The sequence below is a fragment of the Bos javanicus genome, chromosome 4 (genome assembly GCF_032452875.1).
Source record: "Bos javanicus breed banteng chromosome 4, ARS-OSU_banteng_1.0, whole genome shotgun sequence".
In the NCBI taxonomy this organism is placed as follows: domain Eukaryota; kingdom Metazoa; phylum Chordata; class Mammalia; order Artiodactyla; family Bovidae; genus Bos; species Bos javanicus.
In genome coordinates, this window is record NC_083871.1 from 43,853,384 (window position 1) to 43,874,682 (window position 21,299).

General features: G+C 38.1%; 1 protein-coding gene across 27 annotated transcripts in view; it reads right to left on the reverse strand.

The window, feature by feature from the left end:
- Nucleotides 1-21,299, reverse strand: part of PHTF2 (putative homeodomain transcription factor 2) — a 228,681-nt gene that overhangs the window by 76,919 nt on the left and 130,463 nt on the right. For 24 of the 27 annotated variants that reach the window (XR_009735859.1, XR_009735858.1, XR_009735857.1 and 21 more), the window contains 4 exons: nt 17,771-17,896; nt 14,326-14,438; nt 10,191-10,359; nt 6,494-6,554 (listed from right to left, as the gene is read on the reverse strand). Coding sequence is in view for 2 of the 27 variants with exons in the window: in XM_061413850.1 (XP_061269834.1) it covers nt 17,089-17,109; nt 17,771-17,896 (147 nt within the window). In the remaining 25 variants the exon portion in view is untranslated. Of the gene's footprint in view, nt 1-6,493; nt 6,555-10,190; nt 10,360-14,325; nt 14,439-14,712; nt 17,110-17,770; nt 17,897-21,299 lie in introns of those variants that run through there. The other 3 variants (XM_061413850.1, XM_061413848.1, XR_009735847.1) reach the window with 2 other exon arrangements.

The window sequence follows — 21,299 nt, forward strand, 5'->3', positions numbered from 1 at the left end:
TGTATACAATAATCAGCCCTGGAAGTCTCCTCGCAGGAGACTGGATTGCTATCTCTAATAATAATCCAAGAAGCCAAACAATAACTTTTATAATAACTTGCTCAAACTGACAAGGACTTGACTAACAACTGTTAGCTTTGCTAATTTGTATCCTCACTTCCAATTTAGGACCAGTCAGAGAAAGCCAAATACATACACCATAAAATACCCTGTTTTAGGCTTCTAGTTAGACCACCTATTGGAGAAGGCAATGGCACCCTACTCTGGTACTCTTGCCTGGAAAATCCCATGGGCAGAGGAGCCTGGTAGGCTGCAATCCATGGGGTCACTAAGAGTCAGACACGACTGAACGACTTCACTTTCACTTTCCACTTTCATGCACTGCAGAAGGAAATGGCAACCCGCTCCAGTGTTCTTGCCTGGAGAATCCCAGGGACGGGGGAGCCTGGTCGGCTGCTGTCTATGGGGTCGCACAGAGTCAGACACGACTGAAGTGACCTTAGCTTAGCTTAGACCACCTATGGCTTCCTCATGCAAACAGCTTCCAGTCACAGCACAGCCAAGGCCTTCCCTTTTTTCCACTATAAAGCTATCCCACTTTTCTACTTGTCTTTGAGTCTCCATTAAAATGCAAGTGACAGTGGTTGACCCCCCTTGCTATATCAAAGATATGAATTAATAGCCTTTACTTGTTCTTTATATCTATAGTATTTTTTAATGTGAAAGTGATATGTGCTCATTGCAAAAACACTTGGACAGTAAAGAAATTAATATCACACATATTTTCGTCTTCAGAGACAATTTCCAATAACTTTTTGTAGCATTTCTTCCAGCAACCCACCCATTTAAACACAAGTGAATGCCAGATTCTTGTCTCTTATTGAACTGTGAGTTTGGCTGGATCTTGTGAAAGATCAAGGCCTTATATTTAATTCCAAATGCAAATTTCTTTGCTTGAATATTCTAGAATGTAATAACCACCTGGCGTGTTGCCTTTTCATTGTGATAGTACCAATCTAAATATAACACGTAGGAGATAAGCTAAATTCCAAAACGTAACTAAAATGACACTGTTAATCCTATTTTTTGTTGTTGTTCACTCACTCGTGTTCAACTCTTTGTGACCCTGTGGATCTTATTTGTATGAGTGCACAAATTCAGACTCTACATTTTTGTTCAATTCTTCTAGGCTTAAAAACATAGGAATGAGATTCTAAAGTGGATTGGTAGAGAGAGCTTTTTATAAAGGCTGCCGCTTCAGAAAAAAACAGAATGTCTTATATAATAAACATTCTGGCAGTGTGCATAATCCTTCACCTATGTGTTCACTCTGTGTGTTTGCACTCCCAAAGAGGCTGGAGGTGATTACTCAACTAAACATTAAATCTGATGAGGATTCTGTATTAAGAGATCATCCTCTTAGCCTTTTTATTGATCTGTACACTTTTAATACCAACTCTGACTATACATGTCTGTTACACACCAGGGTTAAAGAAAATATTCAAGTAGAAAAGATTTAAATTTGAAAAGAAGCATGAATGTGTTGGCCCAGGAAGGAAAATCATTGAGTAGGAATGCTCTGGGTGCAGCTGACTCTGTTTTTGATGTAACAAAAGTTAGTAAAAGGCTTTAGAGGAAAGATGATTTCTAAAGCATGCAGATGAACTATCTGAAAAGCAACAGGCAAAGAGGAAACTGTTCCTAAGAAGAGAATTAGGGTACCCAGAAGAAAAGTCCAAATTCTCAACAGTGCTGTAATAGCCACATGATTGTATTTCTTTTTAATTCATAAACACCTAATAAGCACAGTCTGCTTCACTTCACGACACTTTGAAGATGCAGGATGCAGGCTGCAGTCTGCCCAGCACCATTTCAGTCACTGAGCTGCCTCTGTCTTATTCCAGGTAGTTCTGATGGGATACCAATACCAATTGATCCACCACTCCCTGCCAAAGGAGTGGGCATATGACCCAGTCTGGATAACCGAGGTTCTCCTTAGCTTTGTCTAAGGTCATTGGTTGCAGACAGGCATGTGGCCCAAGTCCAGTCAATGAAAGAGTCTCCAAAGGACTGGTTTGTGACTGCTGAGAGTACATCTTTGTTTCTATCTCTGAGCTCATGAGCTCAAAGGTCCATATGAGCTTAGAGCTTCTGATGGCTATTCTGTGGCTGAATGGAGAACAAAGTAAACAGAGGTAAGTAGAGGGAATGGGCAGAAAATGGGAAGAGATAAGAAGAGGGAAGAGAACTTAGAGTGAAGCCACTATGGCAGTGATAGTGCCATAGTGATCCAAGCCAGCTCTAGCTCAGCCTGGTTTCCCAGTTACATGAGTTAATAAATGCTCTTTTGTGCTTAAGCTAGTTTGATGCAGGTTTCTGTAACTTAGACGAAGACCTAGAAAGGCTTCTGACTCCAACTTTGTAACTGCAGATAAACTATAATAAGTCCCAGAGAGATGTTGCCCAGATTGGACAGTAAGGTGAGGGAAGGTCCTCATTCTCCAGTGTGTGCCAATCAACTACCAGCATACTGAAAATAACCACAGAGTCACAAAACTAGAGATTCCTTTTCTACACCTCAGACGTGCAATCTGATGGCCTCCCCATAAGCATTGTGAACAGTAAGATCCTTTGTCATAGCAATGTAATTTCTGGACTCCAAAAGGACCCTCTCAAAATGTCTCCCTTTTAAGTCTACCATAGTGTTTTATTTTCCCTTCCTGTTTCTTTTTCCTCCTTAAAGGGGGAAAAAAAAAAAGATGGAATTTAGTTTTAGTACTGTCTCAAAAATCCTAAGGGCAGGAGGGATAAGTGGGCCTTACAAATGTCTATACAGCAGCTGAAAAGTGAAAAATCTATATTACCCTGAGTCTCTTGGGAGCTACATGACTTAACTTTTGTTTGTTGTTGTTCTATCTGCTTACAGGTCTTCTCATGTTTATACCCATGCCCTCCTCAGCACCAGGGTTACCCAACTTGTAGGTTCAAGCAATCCACTAACTACTTCAGACATGTAGATCACATGTTCTCAGATTATTTTTGTCTCAGAATCACTTTACACTCTTGAAGTGAAAGTCCCTCTGTCGTGTCCGACTCTTTATGACCTCATGGACTACACAGTCCATAAAATTCTCCAGGCCAGAATCTGGAGTGGGTAGCCTTTCCCTCCTCCAGGGGATCTTCCCAACCCAGGGATCGAACCCAGGTCCCTCGAATTGCAGGCGGATTCTTTACCAGTTGAGCCACCAGGGAAGCCCAAGAATACTGGAGTGGGTAGCCTATCCCTTCTCCAGCAGATCTTCCCAATCCACGAATCGAACTGGGGTCTCCTGCATTGCAGGCGGATTCTTTACCAACCGAGCTACTAAGGAAGCCCTTACACTCTTAAAAATTACTGACAAATTCAAAAACTTTTTGCTTGCATGGCTTGTATCTATCATTATTTACCACGTTCAAAATTAAAACAGAAAAAGTTTAAACACTTATTTGTTAATTTATTTCAAGGTCATGATAATAAATCAATTACATGTTAATCTAAATATTTTTATAAAAAACATTTTCCATAACAAACAAAAAATAGCTTAAAGTGTAGAATTGTTTTGAATCTTTGCAAATCTCTTTAATATGTGGCTTCTAGAGAATGGATGGGATTTCTGCTTCCAAAATAGATGGGAAAAACAGCAATCAGATTTACCATCCTGCATGAATCATCTAAGAAACAGGAAAAAATATATAATGGCAGATTAGATGTGGAGAAAGAAAAGATCAGTAAACTTGCTATCATGATTGAAACCATACAAAATGAAACACAGAGACAAAAAGCTGAAAAAAAGTGAACAGAACACCAGTGATACTTGGGAAAACTCTAAGTAGACTCATATACATGTATTTGGAATCCCTAAAGCAGATGAGGGGCAGAAAACAATTTTAAGAACTAATGGCCAAGATTTTATTGAAATCAAATTTGATAAAATTAATAAGCCCATTAGATCTAAGAATCTTAATCAGTTCCAAGAACAGGAAACACAAACAAAGCCAAACCAAGTCACTTCAAAAACAAACTGCTTAAAACTAGTTGTCCGAAAACAAAGGCAAAATAAAGACTATTTCAGACATACAAAAGCTAAAGGAATCTGTCACCAGCAGATTTACACTAAATAAATACTAAAGGAAATCCTTCAAGGGATAGGAAATCTAGATTTACACAAAGGGATAAAACAGATCAGAACTGGTAATTATGTCAATAAATATAAATATTTTTTATATTGTTTAAATACATTTAAAAAACAGCCAATTATTCAAAGTAAAAACAACTACAATGTACTGTGGAATTTATAACATATGGAAACAAAATGTATGACACAACACGAATTTTCAGAGGGAAGAAATGAAAGTATATTATTATAGAATTCTGCTATATGTGAAGTGATATAACACCAATTGAAAGTAGAATATGGTAAGTTTAAGATGTATATTACAAACCCTAAGGCAACCACTGAAACAAAATAAATAGCTAAAAGCCAACAAAAATGATAAAAAGTATCATAAAAAATGCTCAACCCAAAAGCAGGCAGAAAAAACATAAAACAAGAAATTGATGGAACAAATAGAAAACAAATGTCAACATGGCAGACTTAAATCCAACCATATCAATAATAACATTTAATGTAGATGGTCTAAACTTCCCAATTAAAAGACAGAGATAGGGCTTCTCTGGTAGCTCAGTGGTAAAAGAATCCACCTGCCAGTGTAGCAGACATGGGTTTGATCCTTGATTTGGAAATATCCCACTTGCTGTGGAGCAACTAAGCCTGTGCGCCACAACTACTGAGTCTGTGCTCTGGAGTCTGGGAACCAGAACTTCTGAGCCCTCACGCTCCAACTACTGAAGCTCACACACCCTAGAACCTGTGCTCAGCAACAAGAGAAGCCACCACAGTGAGAAGCTTGCAAAGCACAACTAGAGAGAGGCCGCTGCTCGCCACAACTAGAAAGAAGTCCATGCAGCAACAAATACCCAACACAGTTGAAAATAAATTAAAAATTTTTTAAAAGAGAGATTAGGAGACTGGATAATAAAGCAAGACCCAAATACATCCCAAATGCAAAAAAACTCACTTTAAAAATGAAAATACAAACTGGCTGAAAGTAAAAGGATATGATAATATATGCCATGCTAATATTAACCAAAAGAAAGCCAAAGTGGCTATATATTAATATCAAACAAAGTAGATCTCAGAACAGAGAATAGGGATAAAGAGGGTCATTTCATAATGATAAAGAGATCAATTTATTGTAAGTTCATAACAAGGCTAAACACATATGTATGTACCTAATAAGAGAAAATCAAAATAAATGAAGCAAAAACTGACAGAAATAAAAAGAGAACTGTTATTCTCTTGAATAACAATTATATTTGGAGGACCTCCCTAGCCGTCCAATGGCTAAGACTCGGTGCTAACAATGAAGAGGACCTGAGTTCAATCTCTTGTCAGAGAACTAGATCCCACATACTGTACCTAAGAGTTTGAATGCCACAACTAAAGACCCTGCATGCTATGATGAAGGCACAGCTGAATAAATCAATACTAAAAAAAAAATTACATTTGGCGATTTCAACATCCCTTCCTCAATCACTGATAGAGAAAGTAGAGAATTTGTAAGTAAACAGAAAACTTGAACAACACAATCAACCAATTTGACCTAATATTTATCACGCACTCTCGGCTCAGCTGGTATAGAATCTGTCTGCAATGTGGGAGACCTGGGTTCGATCCCTGGGTTGGGAAGATCCCCTGAAGAAGGGAAAGGCTACCCACTCCAGTATTTTGGCCTGGAGAATTCCATGGACGGTATGGTTCATGGGGTCGCCAAGAGTTGGACACGACTGAGCAACTTTCACTTTTCACTACCAAACAATAGCAGAATACAAGTTCAAGTGTACATAGATTATTTAAAGGTAACATCACTGGGTGGAATCTGAAACCACATTTTACATATTTTATGCTGCTACATTAAAATACATTGATCCATATTACACTTGGATGGATCTTTCACTCATTCATGAAAGATCCATTGTCTTACAGATCCATGAAAGAGTCTTGGTAATCTCCTAAATGCCCTGAACCACACTTTTCAATGGCAGATCTAGATTATTCAATCTTTTATCAACTGAGATGGAGGCAACTCCTGGGGCCTACCTGACCCTAAAGAATCTGTGACAAAGTAAGGAAGGTAATCCTCATGCTGATTTAAAGATTAGATTTGATGAGTAGTTTAGATCAGTTCAATGTCTGCAACAAATTACTGTGCTTTCCTCTTTAAATATCCTCTTGAAACAAAGTACCTAAAAGACCTGCTGTACCTCTGTACCACAGATGAGCACTCTGGGAAGCAGAGACAGGCTAAACATCACCGACAACACTCAGCTGACATATTCTGTTTGAACATATCAACAATCTTTAAGCCCTGAGGCAGGAGCAATATTACTCACAGGTGCTGTCAGCAGCTAACGAGGATCAACAGGGTCTCCAGGTATGAGAAGCGCCAGGAAACTAATAAATAAAAAAGAGAAAACAATGGTACATTATGTAGGGCACAAAATTTTCAGTTGTCAACATAGCAAACACATTTCTTCTAGCCTCTGAAATCATGAATCCACTGGCAATGTCTTCAACACTGTCTAAATGTTTCTGAGAATGAAGACCAACATTTTAATAATCACAATTCTGGTTCCCCAAGAGTAACTGGTAATAGTGGGCAGAGTTAAAAAATCCTCTTCTCAGAATCTCTGGGAGTGGAACAAATATATCAGTTTTCCTAAGGGTCCACGTCATTCTAATAGCCAAGCTTGAGACGCTCATGAAGACACCACACTCTTAAGTAAACCTTATGGTCTCCCTCTGCTACTCCCTCTTTATCTTCCCCTCAGTGAGAAGCTTCAGAGAAGGCAATGGCACACCACTCCAGTACTCTTGCCTGGAAAATCCCATGGATGGAGGAGCCTGATAGGCTGCAGTCCATGGGGTCGCTAAGAGTTGGACACGACTGAGCGACTTCACTTTCACGCATTGGAGAAGGAAATGGCAACCCACTCCAGTGTTCTTGCCTGGAGAATCCCAGGGACGGGGGAGCCTGGTGGGCTGCCGTCTATGGGGTCGCACAGAATTGAACACGACTGAAGTGACTTAGCAGCAGCAGCAGTGAGAAGCTTATGTTCAAAGATCTACATTAGATGTTTGGGAAGATATAAAAGAAAGACTTTGTTTCTTATAACCTACACACACAAAGATGTTACACTCTATTATGATGGCAGAATCATGTGCCTACTTAATCTTTTAATAAGATGCTTAAAGAAGATAGAAAAAGTAAGGGCAAACTAAACAATTAGGAGTAGAGAGAGAAAATGTAAAGAAAAAAGTCTCAGAATGGTAAAGTTCAATGGGAACAGACCAAGTTATTTTAATTCTGTCCCATCTTTATTCAGATAGAGAGTAAATGGCTACTATAGGTCACCAAGGAAATCAGCCTAAAAGGAAAGATAAAAATCTAGGTTCCTGATACTCAGAGCAAGACCTTCCTCCTATGCCACATCTCCTTCATATTCAACTGAGATGAAAAAATCTTCCATTGCAGATGAGAAAATACGATTTTCTGGATCAGCTACTGAATGACAATGTACTCTACATGGTATCGTTCTACACTGATAAGAGGAGGAGGATTCAATGCACCAATTAAACCAGTTCCTATTTCCAAGCAGGTGAAGCCCATAACTGGCTGAAGTGTCTCTAGAGTTGGGGTAGCCCCAGTTTCTAGTAACATTCAGTGTTGAATAAGACGCTTTTTGTTTCATACTTTGTGTGTGTATAACAAACTAAAGTCCCACAATACAATCCAAGTGCTACCTGTTGCTTTAAATTCTGAGATGAATGAAGAGCAGATTAGGGACTTCACTGTAAGCCATCACATGCCCAAAGACAAATGTGACCTTCTATTTTTTTTTTTCATTTCCATATTGAGTCCAAGTGCTTTCTCCCAAAGTCTGACTTTTCATCTCTTTAACAATTTAGACTTTTTTCTAGACAGCTTCAATTTTTCTAGCTCATTTTCCAATTGGATAATTAATTTATGGAGATCATTGAATCTTTGCTTATTACCTGAAAAGGATGCTAATAAAAATAATAATGCTAATATTTAACAGTTATTGTGACATGACTGTATGTCAGGTACCAAACTAAACACTTTTCTTAAGTGGCAGGATTCTTTGGAATATCTGATGCTGGAAAAGACTTAAAAAAAAAAAAAGAGTGATGTCTTCCCCTCCACTGTTCTTTTTTTTTTTTTGCAGTCTTTACATTTTATTAACCATAGAAGATACTTTTTTAAAGAGTCTAATAGAGACATTAACTGTGCAAAAGCCGATGACATTTACAGTCTTAAATACAAGGACCAACACAGAAAGTTCAGTCGCTCAGTCGTGTCCGACTCTTTGTGACCCCATGAATTGCAGCATGCCAGGCCTCCCTGTCCATCACCAACTCCCGGAGCTCACCCAAACTCATGTCCATTGAGTCGGTGATGCCATCCAGCCATCTCATCCTCTGTAGTCCCCTTCTCATCCTGCCCCCAATCCCTCCCAGCATTAGAGTCTTTTCCAGTGAGTCAACTCTTCACTTGAGGTGGCCAAAGTTTTGGAGTTTCAGCTTTAGCATCAGTCCTTCCAATGAACACCCAGGACTGATCTCCTTTAGAATGGACTGGTTGGATCTCCTTGCACTCCAAGGGACTCTCAAGAGTCTTCTCCAACACCACAGTTCAAAAGCATCAATTCTTCGGCGCTCAGCTTTCTTCACAGCCCAACTTTCATATCCAAACATGACCACTGGAAAAACCATAGCCTTGACTAGACGGACCTTTGTTGGCAAAGTAATGTCTCTGCTTTTCAATATGCTATCTAGGTTGGTCATAACCTTCCTTCCAAGGAGTAAGCGTCTTTTAATTTCATGGCTGCAATCACCATCTGCAGTGATTTTGGAGCCCAAAAAATAAAAGTCTGACACTGTTTCCCCATCTATTTCCCATGAAGTGATGGGACCAGATGCCATGATCTTAGTTTTCTGAATGTTGAGCTTTAAGCCAACTTTTTCACTCTCCTCTTTTACTCTCATCAATCAAGAGGCTTTTGAGTTCCTCTTCACTTTCTGCCATAAGGGTGGTGTCATCTGCATATTTAAAAAGTCCATTAATTCTACACTTAAGAGGATCATTTCTTTATGTAAGCACAATCTCATTTATGTATTACACATGATATGTAGTTTAGGATCCATCTACATTATGCTTGTAACTGCATGCTGCTGCTGCTGCTGCTGCTGCTAAGTCACTTCAGTTGTGTCCGACTCTGTGCGACCCCATGGGCTGCAGCCTACCAGGCTCCTCCGTCCATGGGATTTTCCAGGCAAGAGTAATGGAGTGGACTGCCATTGCCTTCTCCTCCCTCCACTATTCTAAGAACACAGTCTCACAAATCTATTTTGAGTTCAAGTCCCTCCCTGCAAGGGTATCATTATCTTTGGAACTTCTGAACAGAAAACAGTAGTTCTCAAGGCTCGCAGGACAACAACTCAACCAGGCTTTGGCTCAGCAGTCTCATGGATTCAGAGGATCTAGTGGAAAATGAGGGGGTGTGGATTACTGGAAGAGGGGCACATTCCCAAGACAGGCTGCAGATGTGCAATGGCCCACAGCTGTGGGGCATCTGTGGAAGGAGATGGGCACTAATAACAGAAACCCTGAAGCAGAGATGAGGACCTTGAGGCTTAGCCTGGGGTCAGGGTCGGGGAGGACCTCTGTGGGGAGCATCTCTGAGCTAGCTAGAGCATACATGCCCAATAAACACAGGACACATTGGCCAGGCAGGAGCATCAAAATGGAGGAACAGCTACCACCAGAGAATAAGGACTGGGCCAGTTCTGTATTTTCCAAGTACTAGGTGAATCCCCCCTGGGATTTTGTGTCACTCTAGGGAAGACAGGCTCTTCCAAACATAACATACTATATTCTCAATAATCTTTTCAGTAAGTGCTCAATGCTGGATTTAGTTTGAGGACAAATAAATTGATGTTTTATTGCACAGGAGGTTGGTGGGCCAGGACTATGCCCAGTACACGGACATTTTCTAATTTTATACTCACAAGAACCACTTTAGGCTCCAGCAGCAGCAGCTCCACACCTCATTTTACAGGTGAGGCTTAGGGAGTGTAAGGAACTTGCCCAAGGCCATACACATGCTGTGAAGTATCCCAGCTCTGCCTAACTTCAGAACCCATGGTCCTCATCATAGTGCAGATGAGCTGGGCTATTCTGTAATTTAAAAAAAAAAAGAGAGAGAGATGCAATTTTGCAAATATCAATAATTATAAACTGACTCTATCATCCAAACATGGACAAAGAAACTGAAGTCAACTTAATTTTACAATACTCTTAGATACAGATTTGTGCCATGTCATTTTTTTTATGACACAAAAATTCTAGCATAGATTTAACATGGACAAAAATTTTTAATTAAAAACCTTAATTCTCAGACTGGAGCTGTTCACTAAGTACTCAAGTGAAGAATGTGGTCCCTGAGTTTGGTATTTGCCAAGTAATTACGACATGCCAGAACTGAGCTAGGCAGTCTCAATCTTTGAGGATAAAATTCAAATCCCTTAACTTCACAAAATCATCTGCTAGTGTTATCTTCCAACCCTTGTCTACAAATATCACCAGCCATACTGAACTGCCTGCATGTGACACTTACACTGGCACCTCCACAGCACGTACCCTTCACAAGCTAAACTTTGTACCTCCTAGCCTCCATGGTAAATGAAACGAGGGACTGTATTTTAATTTCTATTTCCCTAGTACCTAGTTCAGTGCCTAGCATGTGATATTCAAATACTATCCATGGAATGGATGGAAGAAAAACAGAATAAAATTGCAATTTTAAAAGCATTTGGTCTGTTTCCCATTTGCTAGAGTAGCCTCTTACTTGAATGTGTTTCCCCAGACAGTAGACTCACATTTTGAGAATCTTTCAGCACCACTAACCTGACACAGTAAATTCTGGCTGAGAGCAAGAGTAAGGGTATAAATAGAAGGCCAGAAAGCTGCCAGGTCAGTCTGCATTTCCAGGCAAAAACAAGCAAATGCATTTGCAAACATCGGGTATATATCCCAAGGGATGCAAATTGGTCACAGCCTTTGGCAACACGTCTATTTTGCTTTAAAATACACCTCTCACTACAAGGTTAGGAAAACCAGAAATTCCCAAATATAAATAATTGATCAAAACTTGTAAGAGAATTTGACAAAGACAACCCCAAATTCTTAAAAACCAGAGAGATTGCTAAATAACTGCATTAAGTAAATGATTACATTTGGCACAAAGAGTCAGTTTCTGCTTTAAAAGACAAAAAAGAAAGCAAGTTGCTAATTTAAATTTCAGATCATTGTTGAAAACACAGAACTGAGAAACGCAGCAGCATGAAAAGAAAGGAATAAGCAAAACTTTTAGTCCTGAGACTGTTAACTATTTTGTAGACACAGGAGACATAAATATGTTGGAAGAGTAGACAGCACTGATAGCCAAGCACTATCCTTAACGAGATAGGAGTAGAAAGATGCAGAGGGAAAGCCAATTAGGGAAGAAAAATGGCTTGAGATTATACAGTCAGTCAAATGTATGACGCTTATCCAGGTTGACAGTCATCCTTTGGTTACTTGAGGTGATGAATTTATCATAAAGATAAATGGGGGCATCCGGCCTCACAGTTCAGGACACAAGATGAAGCTACCACAGTCTGAGATCAGCTCTAATGATTCAATGGCACAGCTGGTCAAGCTATCACTCGGTCTCTCTGCCTCCAACAGCTTAGGAAGTTTCTGTTAGTTTCTTCTCCTATCTTCATTTCACCACTGTCTCTCTACTTTAAGGCTTTTTAATTCACAGCTTCTTTTGGGACTCTGCTATCCTACCAACTCTTCCTGTTTACACTGTGCCTGATTCATTCTCGCAGCACTAACAGAAATTCTGACTGGGTCAGGAAGTAACCATGAAGGATGGAAAGCCTGTGCTGGGCAAAACTCTCATACCTGTTGGTTTCACAGGTTCCTCGAGGCCTGTAAAATGGCTGGCTGCTTTTGGGCCCAGGACTAATCACTGACCTGTTCAGCTATGGCTGAGAGAGAAAAGTGAAGAAAACCAAGCTTGACCAACTTCTTGCTTTGTTCAGATGAGGGTTGTAGCAAGCCCTTACAGGGCCATCTCGTAGACAATGGTCCCATCCAACCTATGACCAATAAATTCAATCTCATACTAAGGATCCAAGCACCTCTCATTGAAATACAAATGATTTATAATATAAAACTGCAAAGGGTAAGACTGAAGATGATGATGGGGGAGAGCAGAGGAGGTATCCTACAGGAGGGCAGCAAAAGAATCCTGAGCACTGATAGAGAGCTGGCCTCACAGAGCAATGTTTCCTTCACAGAACTGAAGAAGGTGGAAAAAGAATTCATGCATGATGATTTTTCTCTCTTTGGTAAAGTTAGAGGAATAAAATACCAATAGTTATAAGATGAGAGGGATTAGGAGCTTGATGATAACAAAGGCGGTTTGGAAAAGCCATTGTAGGCAACATCTAAGTGGACAAAAGACTGATTAAAGAAAAAGCACTGCCAAATACAGGACTCAAAAGTTCTAGTAATACCTTGATAAGCACCATTCGTAGAAAGTGAAGTCAGATGTTCTCCAGCTAGTCAAAGCACAAATAGTGAGCAGAAACTTAAAAGTTAAGAGGTGAGATCAGGTAGAAGACACAAAAACTCTAGGCTGTTACTAGTAAGGGAATCTACCACATAAACGAAACAGAAATCTAATAATAAAAAGATATGAATGGAATATGCACCTGAGAATTTAGTAAAGTCATTCATAATTGGATATAATACACAGGCTAACAAAAGAATGAGAATAATTCCCTTCCACATTTTAGTGTGCCTACTTATGAAGTAAAGGAATTAGATGTCAACTCTGTAAAAGAACTCTTCATGTATGATAATTCCTATGAAGCATGATACTTAGTTATGTCTCATTTTGGTAAGGATGCATACATCTTTTGTAATGTGAATGCTTTAGCTTGGAACTTTTTGTTTGTTAATTTTTCTAGGCCATTACTTATTTGGAGGGGAAAGAGAACCAATCTTTTTGCACATTCAATACATGTCAGTTCCAGTGCTGGTGCTTTGCATATTATATTACTCTTACGAATCCCTCTAATAGTCCTGTAAAATAACTGTCAGTAATTTATAGCTGAGAAAACCAAAGTTCACAGAGGTTAAATAATTTGCCTAAGACTATAAAATAAGTCTGACTCCAAAGTATGTGATCTCTCCAGCAAGTCCCACTGCAGAGCTGAACAGGGGAGCCATCAAATGAATTCTCTTTCCTAGAACAGGAGAGCCATCAAATGAATTCTCTTTCCTAACACCAAAAGCTTCTTAGTACACATATGATCTCACTACATATATGTATAGACTTATAAATATTTATAAATATTCCAGAATTTTTTCCTACTATTAAGCATTTTGATTAGTTAAGAGATGCTGTTACAGAATATACCTCCAAAGGGAATAAAGGAGAGTGTGGATTCTACTCGTGGAAACTTAGGCAAGCTTTTCAATCTCTTCTTTGGATTCTTTTTTTTAAACCTATCAATAGTAAAATGAGGGCTTTGGACTAGGTGGTGTCGAGTTCTATGTGACTCAAGTTATCATTCAAAATTCATTCATTCAATAGACTGAGATTAGGCACTATTTTATGTGCTGGGAAAACAGTGGTCAATGAAGTTAAAAATCTCATGTAACTTACATGCTCTAAAATTTCTGATCTTAAGACAGTAATTCTCAAGGTGGTGAGGAGTGATAAGTGGAACAAAATTTCAAAATCACTTATGAAATACTTTTTTCAGAATATGCATGTACCACATCCAAGATACACAGTCTACTTCCCAGGAAGTAAGCACCGTGGGGAGCCAGAGATATCAATAAGCATTTGTGGTATCTCTCTTATAAGGTTGGTAGAAAAACGGTTGAGAATCAGTGTTCTAAGTGATACAGTATAAAGAGATGCAAGTCATATTGCTCTATCTGTAAGTGTGAAGGGAGACTCTTTAAGAGACCCAATTCTAAGCTCAAAGAAAGTTGGAAAGTGCACTTGAATGAAGAGTCCCTGATTAAGGCCTATGAACATTTGTACCAGTCAGAGAACAGAAATATTACAATGCTTACCCATATTATTGTTGGCCATGATCTCTCTAGTTGAAATTATGTGTAAAATCACTTGGTTAAAAACACAATCCTCCTGATAATGAATTTTAATACCCCAGGCTACAGCCAGTTTTCTGTATTTAAATACAAACAAACAAGCAAACAAACATTAATGATGTCATAGCATTTTGGTGATGAAAAGCCTGTGCGCTAATTCTTCTTTCATATTCTGAGAATCATAACGCAAAATCTGAAATGTTGGAAAGGTTTTAAAAATATATTCCCACTCCCCTCAAATCTAACAGTTACACCTAAAGTTTATGCTACAGTAAATATAAAATTACCATAGAAATGTGCATGACTTGAAAATCTGAAAAAACAAACAAAAAAAACCAAACCCACTCCAGGTTTAACACTGTCAGTCATAGAACGTTTATTTTAAACTTGCCATTCAAACTTCCAAATACGATACATGTGGCAAAGAAACAACAGTTAACACACAACATCTGCCACAATTCTATCTTTGAACTGTCTTTTCTATATTATGTGGTATGTTACAATTTCTTTTAATTTCTTACATTCATTGTATTCTTAAAGGCAGCAATGTCAATTTTTCTGCTTTGAAAAGAGTTCCATTAATGTTCTGAAATTACTTAAAATGACAACTTTGCCCTCTTAGTATTCTACCGCTGCCATACTAGTGACATAATTCAACATATTATTAATACGATGTTGAGAGGTACACTGTACTTAATAAATCAACTCCCAACTCCAAGTTGAAATGAACTTCAATCAAAAAGCAAGCATTTTCCTAAATCAGTTTACTCAGCTACTTTTCTCAAAAATATTTCCATTCTGAAATAAGATTTTTTTTGTGAGATACAATAGTTTCATTTTTATTCCTAACAGAACTCATGCTGTACTTTTTTTTCTCAAAATATATTCAATATATTCTGTGCAAAATGTTAAGTTCTGTATAGGTATGTACCTTATCTTGAAAAACTTTATAAAATATAATTCCTAAAAACAACCTCAACATTAGACAATAGAGGAAGAATAAACATATCAGACAAAGCCTAATTTTTCACAGGAGAAAATAAGTATGTTCTTAAAGCTCCAGTAATACATTCCTTGAAAAAACTCAGAATGCACTTTGGTCATTATTAAACATATTAGAACATAGGCAAATAAAACAAAATGTTTTTGTTTTCTATAGAAAGAAAATATACTATACAATGAGGCTGATTTGAGGCTGATCAAAAGGAATGGTGAGAGCAAAGTGATATTATGATATGGCTCTGTTCTCCACACATTCCTGATCTTAAGATTATGATTTGGGGATTAAAACTGCACCAGTCAAATAAATCATTTACAATTAATTATTTTAAATTCTCTAAAACATGGTAAAAAAAGGTGAGGATATTCAACATGATACAACTTGCACCAAGAAAATTCTAGATTGTTTCAAATAAAGTCTTTTAAAAACTAGACACCCAGTTTAAAAAAAAAAAAAAGTTTGCTAAAACATTTAATATTTCATGTAACTCCTAAAATTTGATTGTACAAATATAACAACTTAAAATCAAGGCCCAATGTAAGAGACCATCATATTTGCCCTATTTACCTAACATGCCAACAGATAAGTTCTCATTTGGACACTTGGCAAATTATCTGGAGGGGAGGGAGGGGGTTACTTTCTAGGTTAAAAGCATCTAAAATAGCCCTTATGTAACTGCGAGTTGAGAAGGGAGATATACTAGATAGCAGAATTTGCAAGCTATCGCTATTTTTCCTGAAAACTCATATATAGTTTTACAGCTAGCAATCAGGAATATCTGATTGGTTCTCAATGTTATTCTTAAGTTGTTCATTTGAGTGTGGTATGAATAGCATACACTATAGTGTACCATGGGGAGAAAATTATTTTACTTGAGTAAACATAACATACTTGAGTAATATCAATAGGCACTTCACTTGTGAGATGAGTATATACCTCACTCAAAAGGATACCATATCATGCCCTAGTACACTATAACATACCCCATATAAAGACACACATTAAAAGTAACAATTTTAAAAAGTGCACATTTTGAGCATGCACAGTTGGAGCTGTGCAAACAGCCCAGTGTTTCAAATAAATACAATTATTACTAATTTTTATCAAAATATCTTACAGTATGGTAACCATTTACAATTATTGCTCTATTAAGAGTTTTATCATCAAAGAGCACTTGTTGACCTGTTGTGTAATACCATAGATATTAATACTGAAGGGTGCTTAAACTGCAGCTTTATCAGTTTAGATCCTGGCATTGTTCCAAAATAACTCAAAAGAAACCCGGACTGGATCTTGATTTACTAAAGAAAAATGTTTTATGTGTTTAGTTGAGTCTAATGCAAGATTACAAAGTTAAAGAAATTTACTTCAAGTAAGGCAAGTCACGGCACTGATGGAGAAACAGTGTTTAGCAATGGCTTCTATTCTCACAATTTGTTGTCATTTTTTATGAGCAATTACCAGGATCTCAAGTATGTGGACATCAGTTTCATCACCCTTTCAACAACTAAGTATATCAATGCTAAAAATAAAATATAAAGACTAAAATAAATGTAAAAAACAGTGAACAAGTGAAATAAATATAAGAATTGCACAGGACAGTCTGATGTAAACACTTCAATTTCTCAGCTGAGATTCCTGAAGCAAAGAGTCAGTGACTGCTTTCAGGCAGCTTAGTTGGTACTCTTATTCTGGAAAAGAGGCTACATCTTCTTTTCTCTGAATTGTCATGATTTAATCTTCCAGAGCTAGTGAAAAAATAATATAAGTAGGGACCATTAGAGCCAGTTTTGATATTGCTACTTATTAAGTTACATCACATGATATTTTTTTAATCTAAATTTCATTCATAAACAACTGAAGGTTCTACTATTTTAAATTCTTTTATTCTTTTATTTTTAAGAATTTACCTCAAACAAATAAAAAAGTGAGACTCCAATTTCTCTTGCTTTCTCTAACTGGAAAGTGACAATACACATCTACTACCGGTTAATATAAACATTCTACATCTTATTCGCTAGCAGCTTTGCACATGTTGGAGGATGCATATATTGCTATATAGATAAATAATATAGTTTTTGGCCAAAGCCAGTAATAGGGCTCTTTTTTAAAAAATCATCTAAATTAGAATCATCTTATATATGACTAAAAAATAAACACTTCCACTTATCCTATCCAAGAGTACCATTTGTAACAAATACTGTTCTGAATAAGAAGGTCCATCAGCATTATAAGCCAAGAATATTTATCATTCTTTGAAATTAAATGTTATCTTCATTAATTGTATATAATATAATCAAAATGACTCCATTACTATACATGTGAGATCTCAAGAGTGTTAGGGTGAAATAAATGTCACGAATATGTAATAGGGCACTAAGAAACATAAAAATACCTGCAAGCCCTTACCTTTAAATTAAATCCAAGCAAGTCACTGATAACACCAGAAACAGCTGACAGGATGACAACCTGGGTGATGTTATAAAGCAGTGGATTCATTGTAAGTCCATATAGTCTAAAGGGACTGTCCAATTCCTAGTAGAAGAGGAAAAAACCATGAACCCAGATTCATTGAGAATTATTAAACTAATTCAGGGCAATATGCAAAGAGAATTTTTACAACCACTGTTTCAAAAGATAGTTACAAATCATGATAGTCTTAGAATAAACTTGGTTAAACCTGAAGTAAGTAAATATACTTTTAGGTATTCTTAGGAGAAAGTGCGGAGAAAGCAATGGCACCCCACTCCAGTACTCTTGCCTGGAGAATCCCATGGATTCTGGTAGGCTGCAGTCCATGGGGTCTCAAAGAGTCGGACACGACTGAGTGACTTCACTTTCACTTTTCACTTTCATGCATTGGAGAAGGAAATGGCAACCCACTCCAGTGTTCTTGCCTGGAGAATCCCAGGGATGGGGGAGCCTGGTGGGCTGCCATCTATGGGGTCACACAGAGTCGGACAAGACTGAAGTGACTTAGCAGCAGGAGAAAGTGACTTTCATTTAAAAGAAATCTATAACCTAAATTTGTAACTCCAATTTCTGTCCCAAATGAATGACTAATAAACTATTGGTCTGGTAGCTACAAGGTTAAAGAATACTTTTCACTATAACAATAGAAATTGAAAGAGAAAGAGAATAATATATTTTTGCATAAGAATTAGAAATTTAGTTAGCCAAATTTTCTGTCTATACACAGACACACACACACATACATACATATATGCATATATATATGTGTGTGTGTATATATATATATATAAAAAATCCCCCTTTGAGATAATTTTCAAATGCATAGATTCATTAATTGATAGACTGACTCAAACATTTAAGTAAAGTTCTATATATGCTAGGCACCATGGCAGACTCTGGAGAAGTTAAGATTCAGTCCCCATGCTGAAGGACCCTGCAGTCTAATATACAAGCAAAGATATAATTCAACTATGAGTACCACAAAAGAAATATGTATAAATGGCAGAGAGCCAGAGTAGAAGGTGCTCCTGCAACTTGGTTCATGGGAGGAGAGAAGGTATTCCCCAAGACACAAGAACATGGCACCTTTGAATTGCTATAGGTTGTATGAGGCAAGTATAAATTTTATAAAACTGGCTACTTAGGTAAGGGTCATTCTTTAGGCAAAGTGTGACAGGAGATTGGCATGAATGGAATTTAATTTGGGGCGTAGTATATCAGATGTGCATGTGAGAACTACAGATTAGAGAGCAGCAAGACCAGAAAGAAGAAGCCCTCAGAGTTCAGTTTATCAGAAGCTCAACTGAAAATGATGCGGGTCTGACTTAGAGCAGTATTGGTAGGAAAAAGAGGATGAACTGGACAATATTTGAGAGGGTGAGTCAATGGGCCCAAGAATTTCTTGGCTGTGAAGAAAGAGAAAGAAGGAGCAATCTATATTATGTCACAGGTTCTGAATAGAAGACGATGTTTGATCAAGAAAGATCACACTGAGTGCTTTGTATTATGGTTAACTTTGTATTTCTCTCTATTTTGCAAGTGAAGCTGCTCACATGAAGTCTCAACTTTAGAGCCTCCTCCTAGCTAGCACAGTGCCTACACTCTCAAGATACTCAATATTTGTGTCAAAAACTCACCCAGAGCTTCCCTGGTGGCTCAGAGGTAAAATATCTGTCTGCCAAGGTAGGAGACATGGGTTTGAGCTCTGGTCTGGGAAGATCCCGCATGCTGCAGAGCAACTAAGCTCATTTGCCACATCTAATGAGCCGGTGCTCTAGAGAGCGGGACTGGCAACTACTGTGCTCAAGAGCCTATACTCCACAAAAAGAGAAGCCACCGCAAAGAGAAGACTGCTCACCACAACTAGAAAGGAGTCCCTGCTCACTACAACTAGAGAAAAGCCCATGCTGCAACAAAGACCCAGCAGAGCCAAAAATAAATAAATAAAACTGGAAACAACAAAAACAAAATCCACCTAACTCTTCTGACTCCTTTCAGTGCCTAATATACTGTGAGGCACAATCTCGAGTCAGTTAATGCATTTTAGTTAACTGAAGAAGTAACCATGGCATTGAGACACAACTAATTTCCTACTATTCTACGAACACTTTATCAACAACTCTAAAATTTCCATTTAATCTGTTACAGAAACAGAGATTTTAAAAAGTAGTTTCCTTTTGAGAAAGAAAGGAATTATTAACACTGCAGTGATAATGATATTTTATTAAATTACCTCCAAAGAGGGAATGCCAGACCACCTGACCTGCCTCTTGAGAAACCTGTATGCAGGTCAGGAAGCAACAGTTAGAACTGGACATGGAACAACAGACTGGTTCCAAAGAGGCAAAGGAGTTCGTCAAGGCCGTATATTGTCACCCTGCATATTTCACTTATATGCAGAGTACATCATGAGAAATGCTGGGCTGGAAGAAGCACAAGCTGGAATCAAGATTGCTGGGAGAAATATCAATAACCTCAGATATGCAGATGACACCACCCTTATGGCAGAAAGAGAAGAGGAACTAAAGAGCCTCTTGATGAAAGTGAAAGAGGAGAGTGAGAAAGTTGGCTTAAAGCTCAACATTCAGAAAACGAAGATCATGGCATCCAGTCTCATCACTTCATGGCAAAGAGATGGGAAGACAGTGGAAACAGTGGCTGACTTTATTTTTCTGGGCTTCAAAATCACTGCAGATGGTGATTGCAGCCAGGAAATTAAAAGATGCTTACTCCTTGGAAGGAAAGTTATGACCAACCTAGATAGCATATTCAAAAGCAGAGACATTACTTTGCCAACAAAGGTCCGTCTAGTCAAGGCTATGGTTTTTCCAGTGGTCATGTATGGATGTGAGAGTTGGACTGTGAAGAAAGCTGAGTGCCAAAGAATTGATGCTTTTGAACTGTGGTGTTGGAGAAGACTCTTGAGAGTCCCTTGGACTGCAAGGAGATCCAATCAGTCCATCCTAAAGGAGATCAGTCCTGGGTGTTCATTGGAAGGACTGATGTTGAAACTGAAACTCCAATACTTTGGCCACCTGATGCCAAGAACTGACTCATTGGAAAAGACCCTGATGCTAGGAGAGATTGAGGGCAGAAGGAGAAGGGGACGACAGAATGAGATGGTTGGATGGCATCACCGACTCAAGAGACATGGGTTTGGGTGGACTCCAGGAATTGGTGATGGACAGGGAGGCCTGGCGTGCTGCGATTCATGGAGTCGCAAAGAGTCGGACACTGAACTGAAAGAGTTACTATTATGAGATGAGATATACTGAAATTATATTATTTTTTATTGCTACCCAAAAAAGTTTTGAAAATTCACTTATTGGTGATATATAATTATTACAGTGATAATGTATTACTACTTTTTAAACCAACTCAGGTCAAGTAAACTGAAGACTGCTTTGAGAAATACAAAATGAAAAAAAAATAGCGAATTAACATCAAATCTTCTTTTTTATAATCT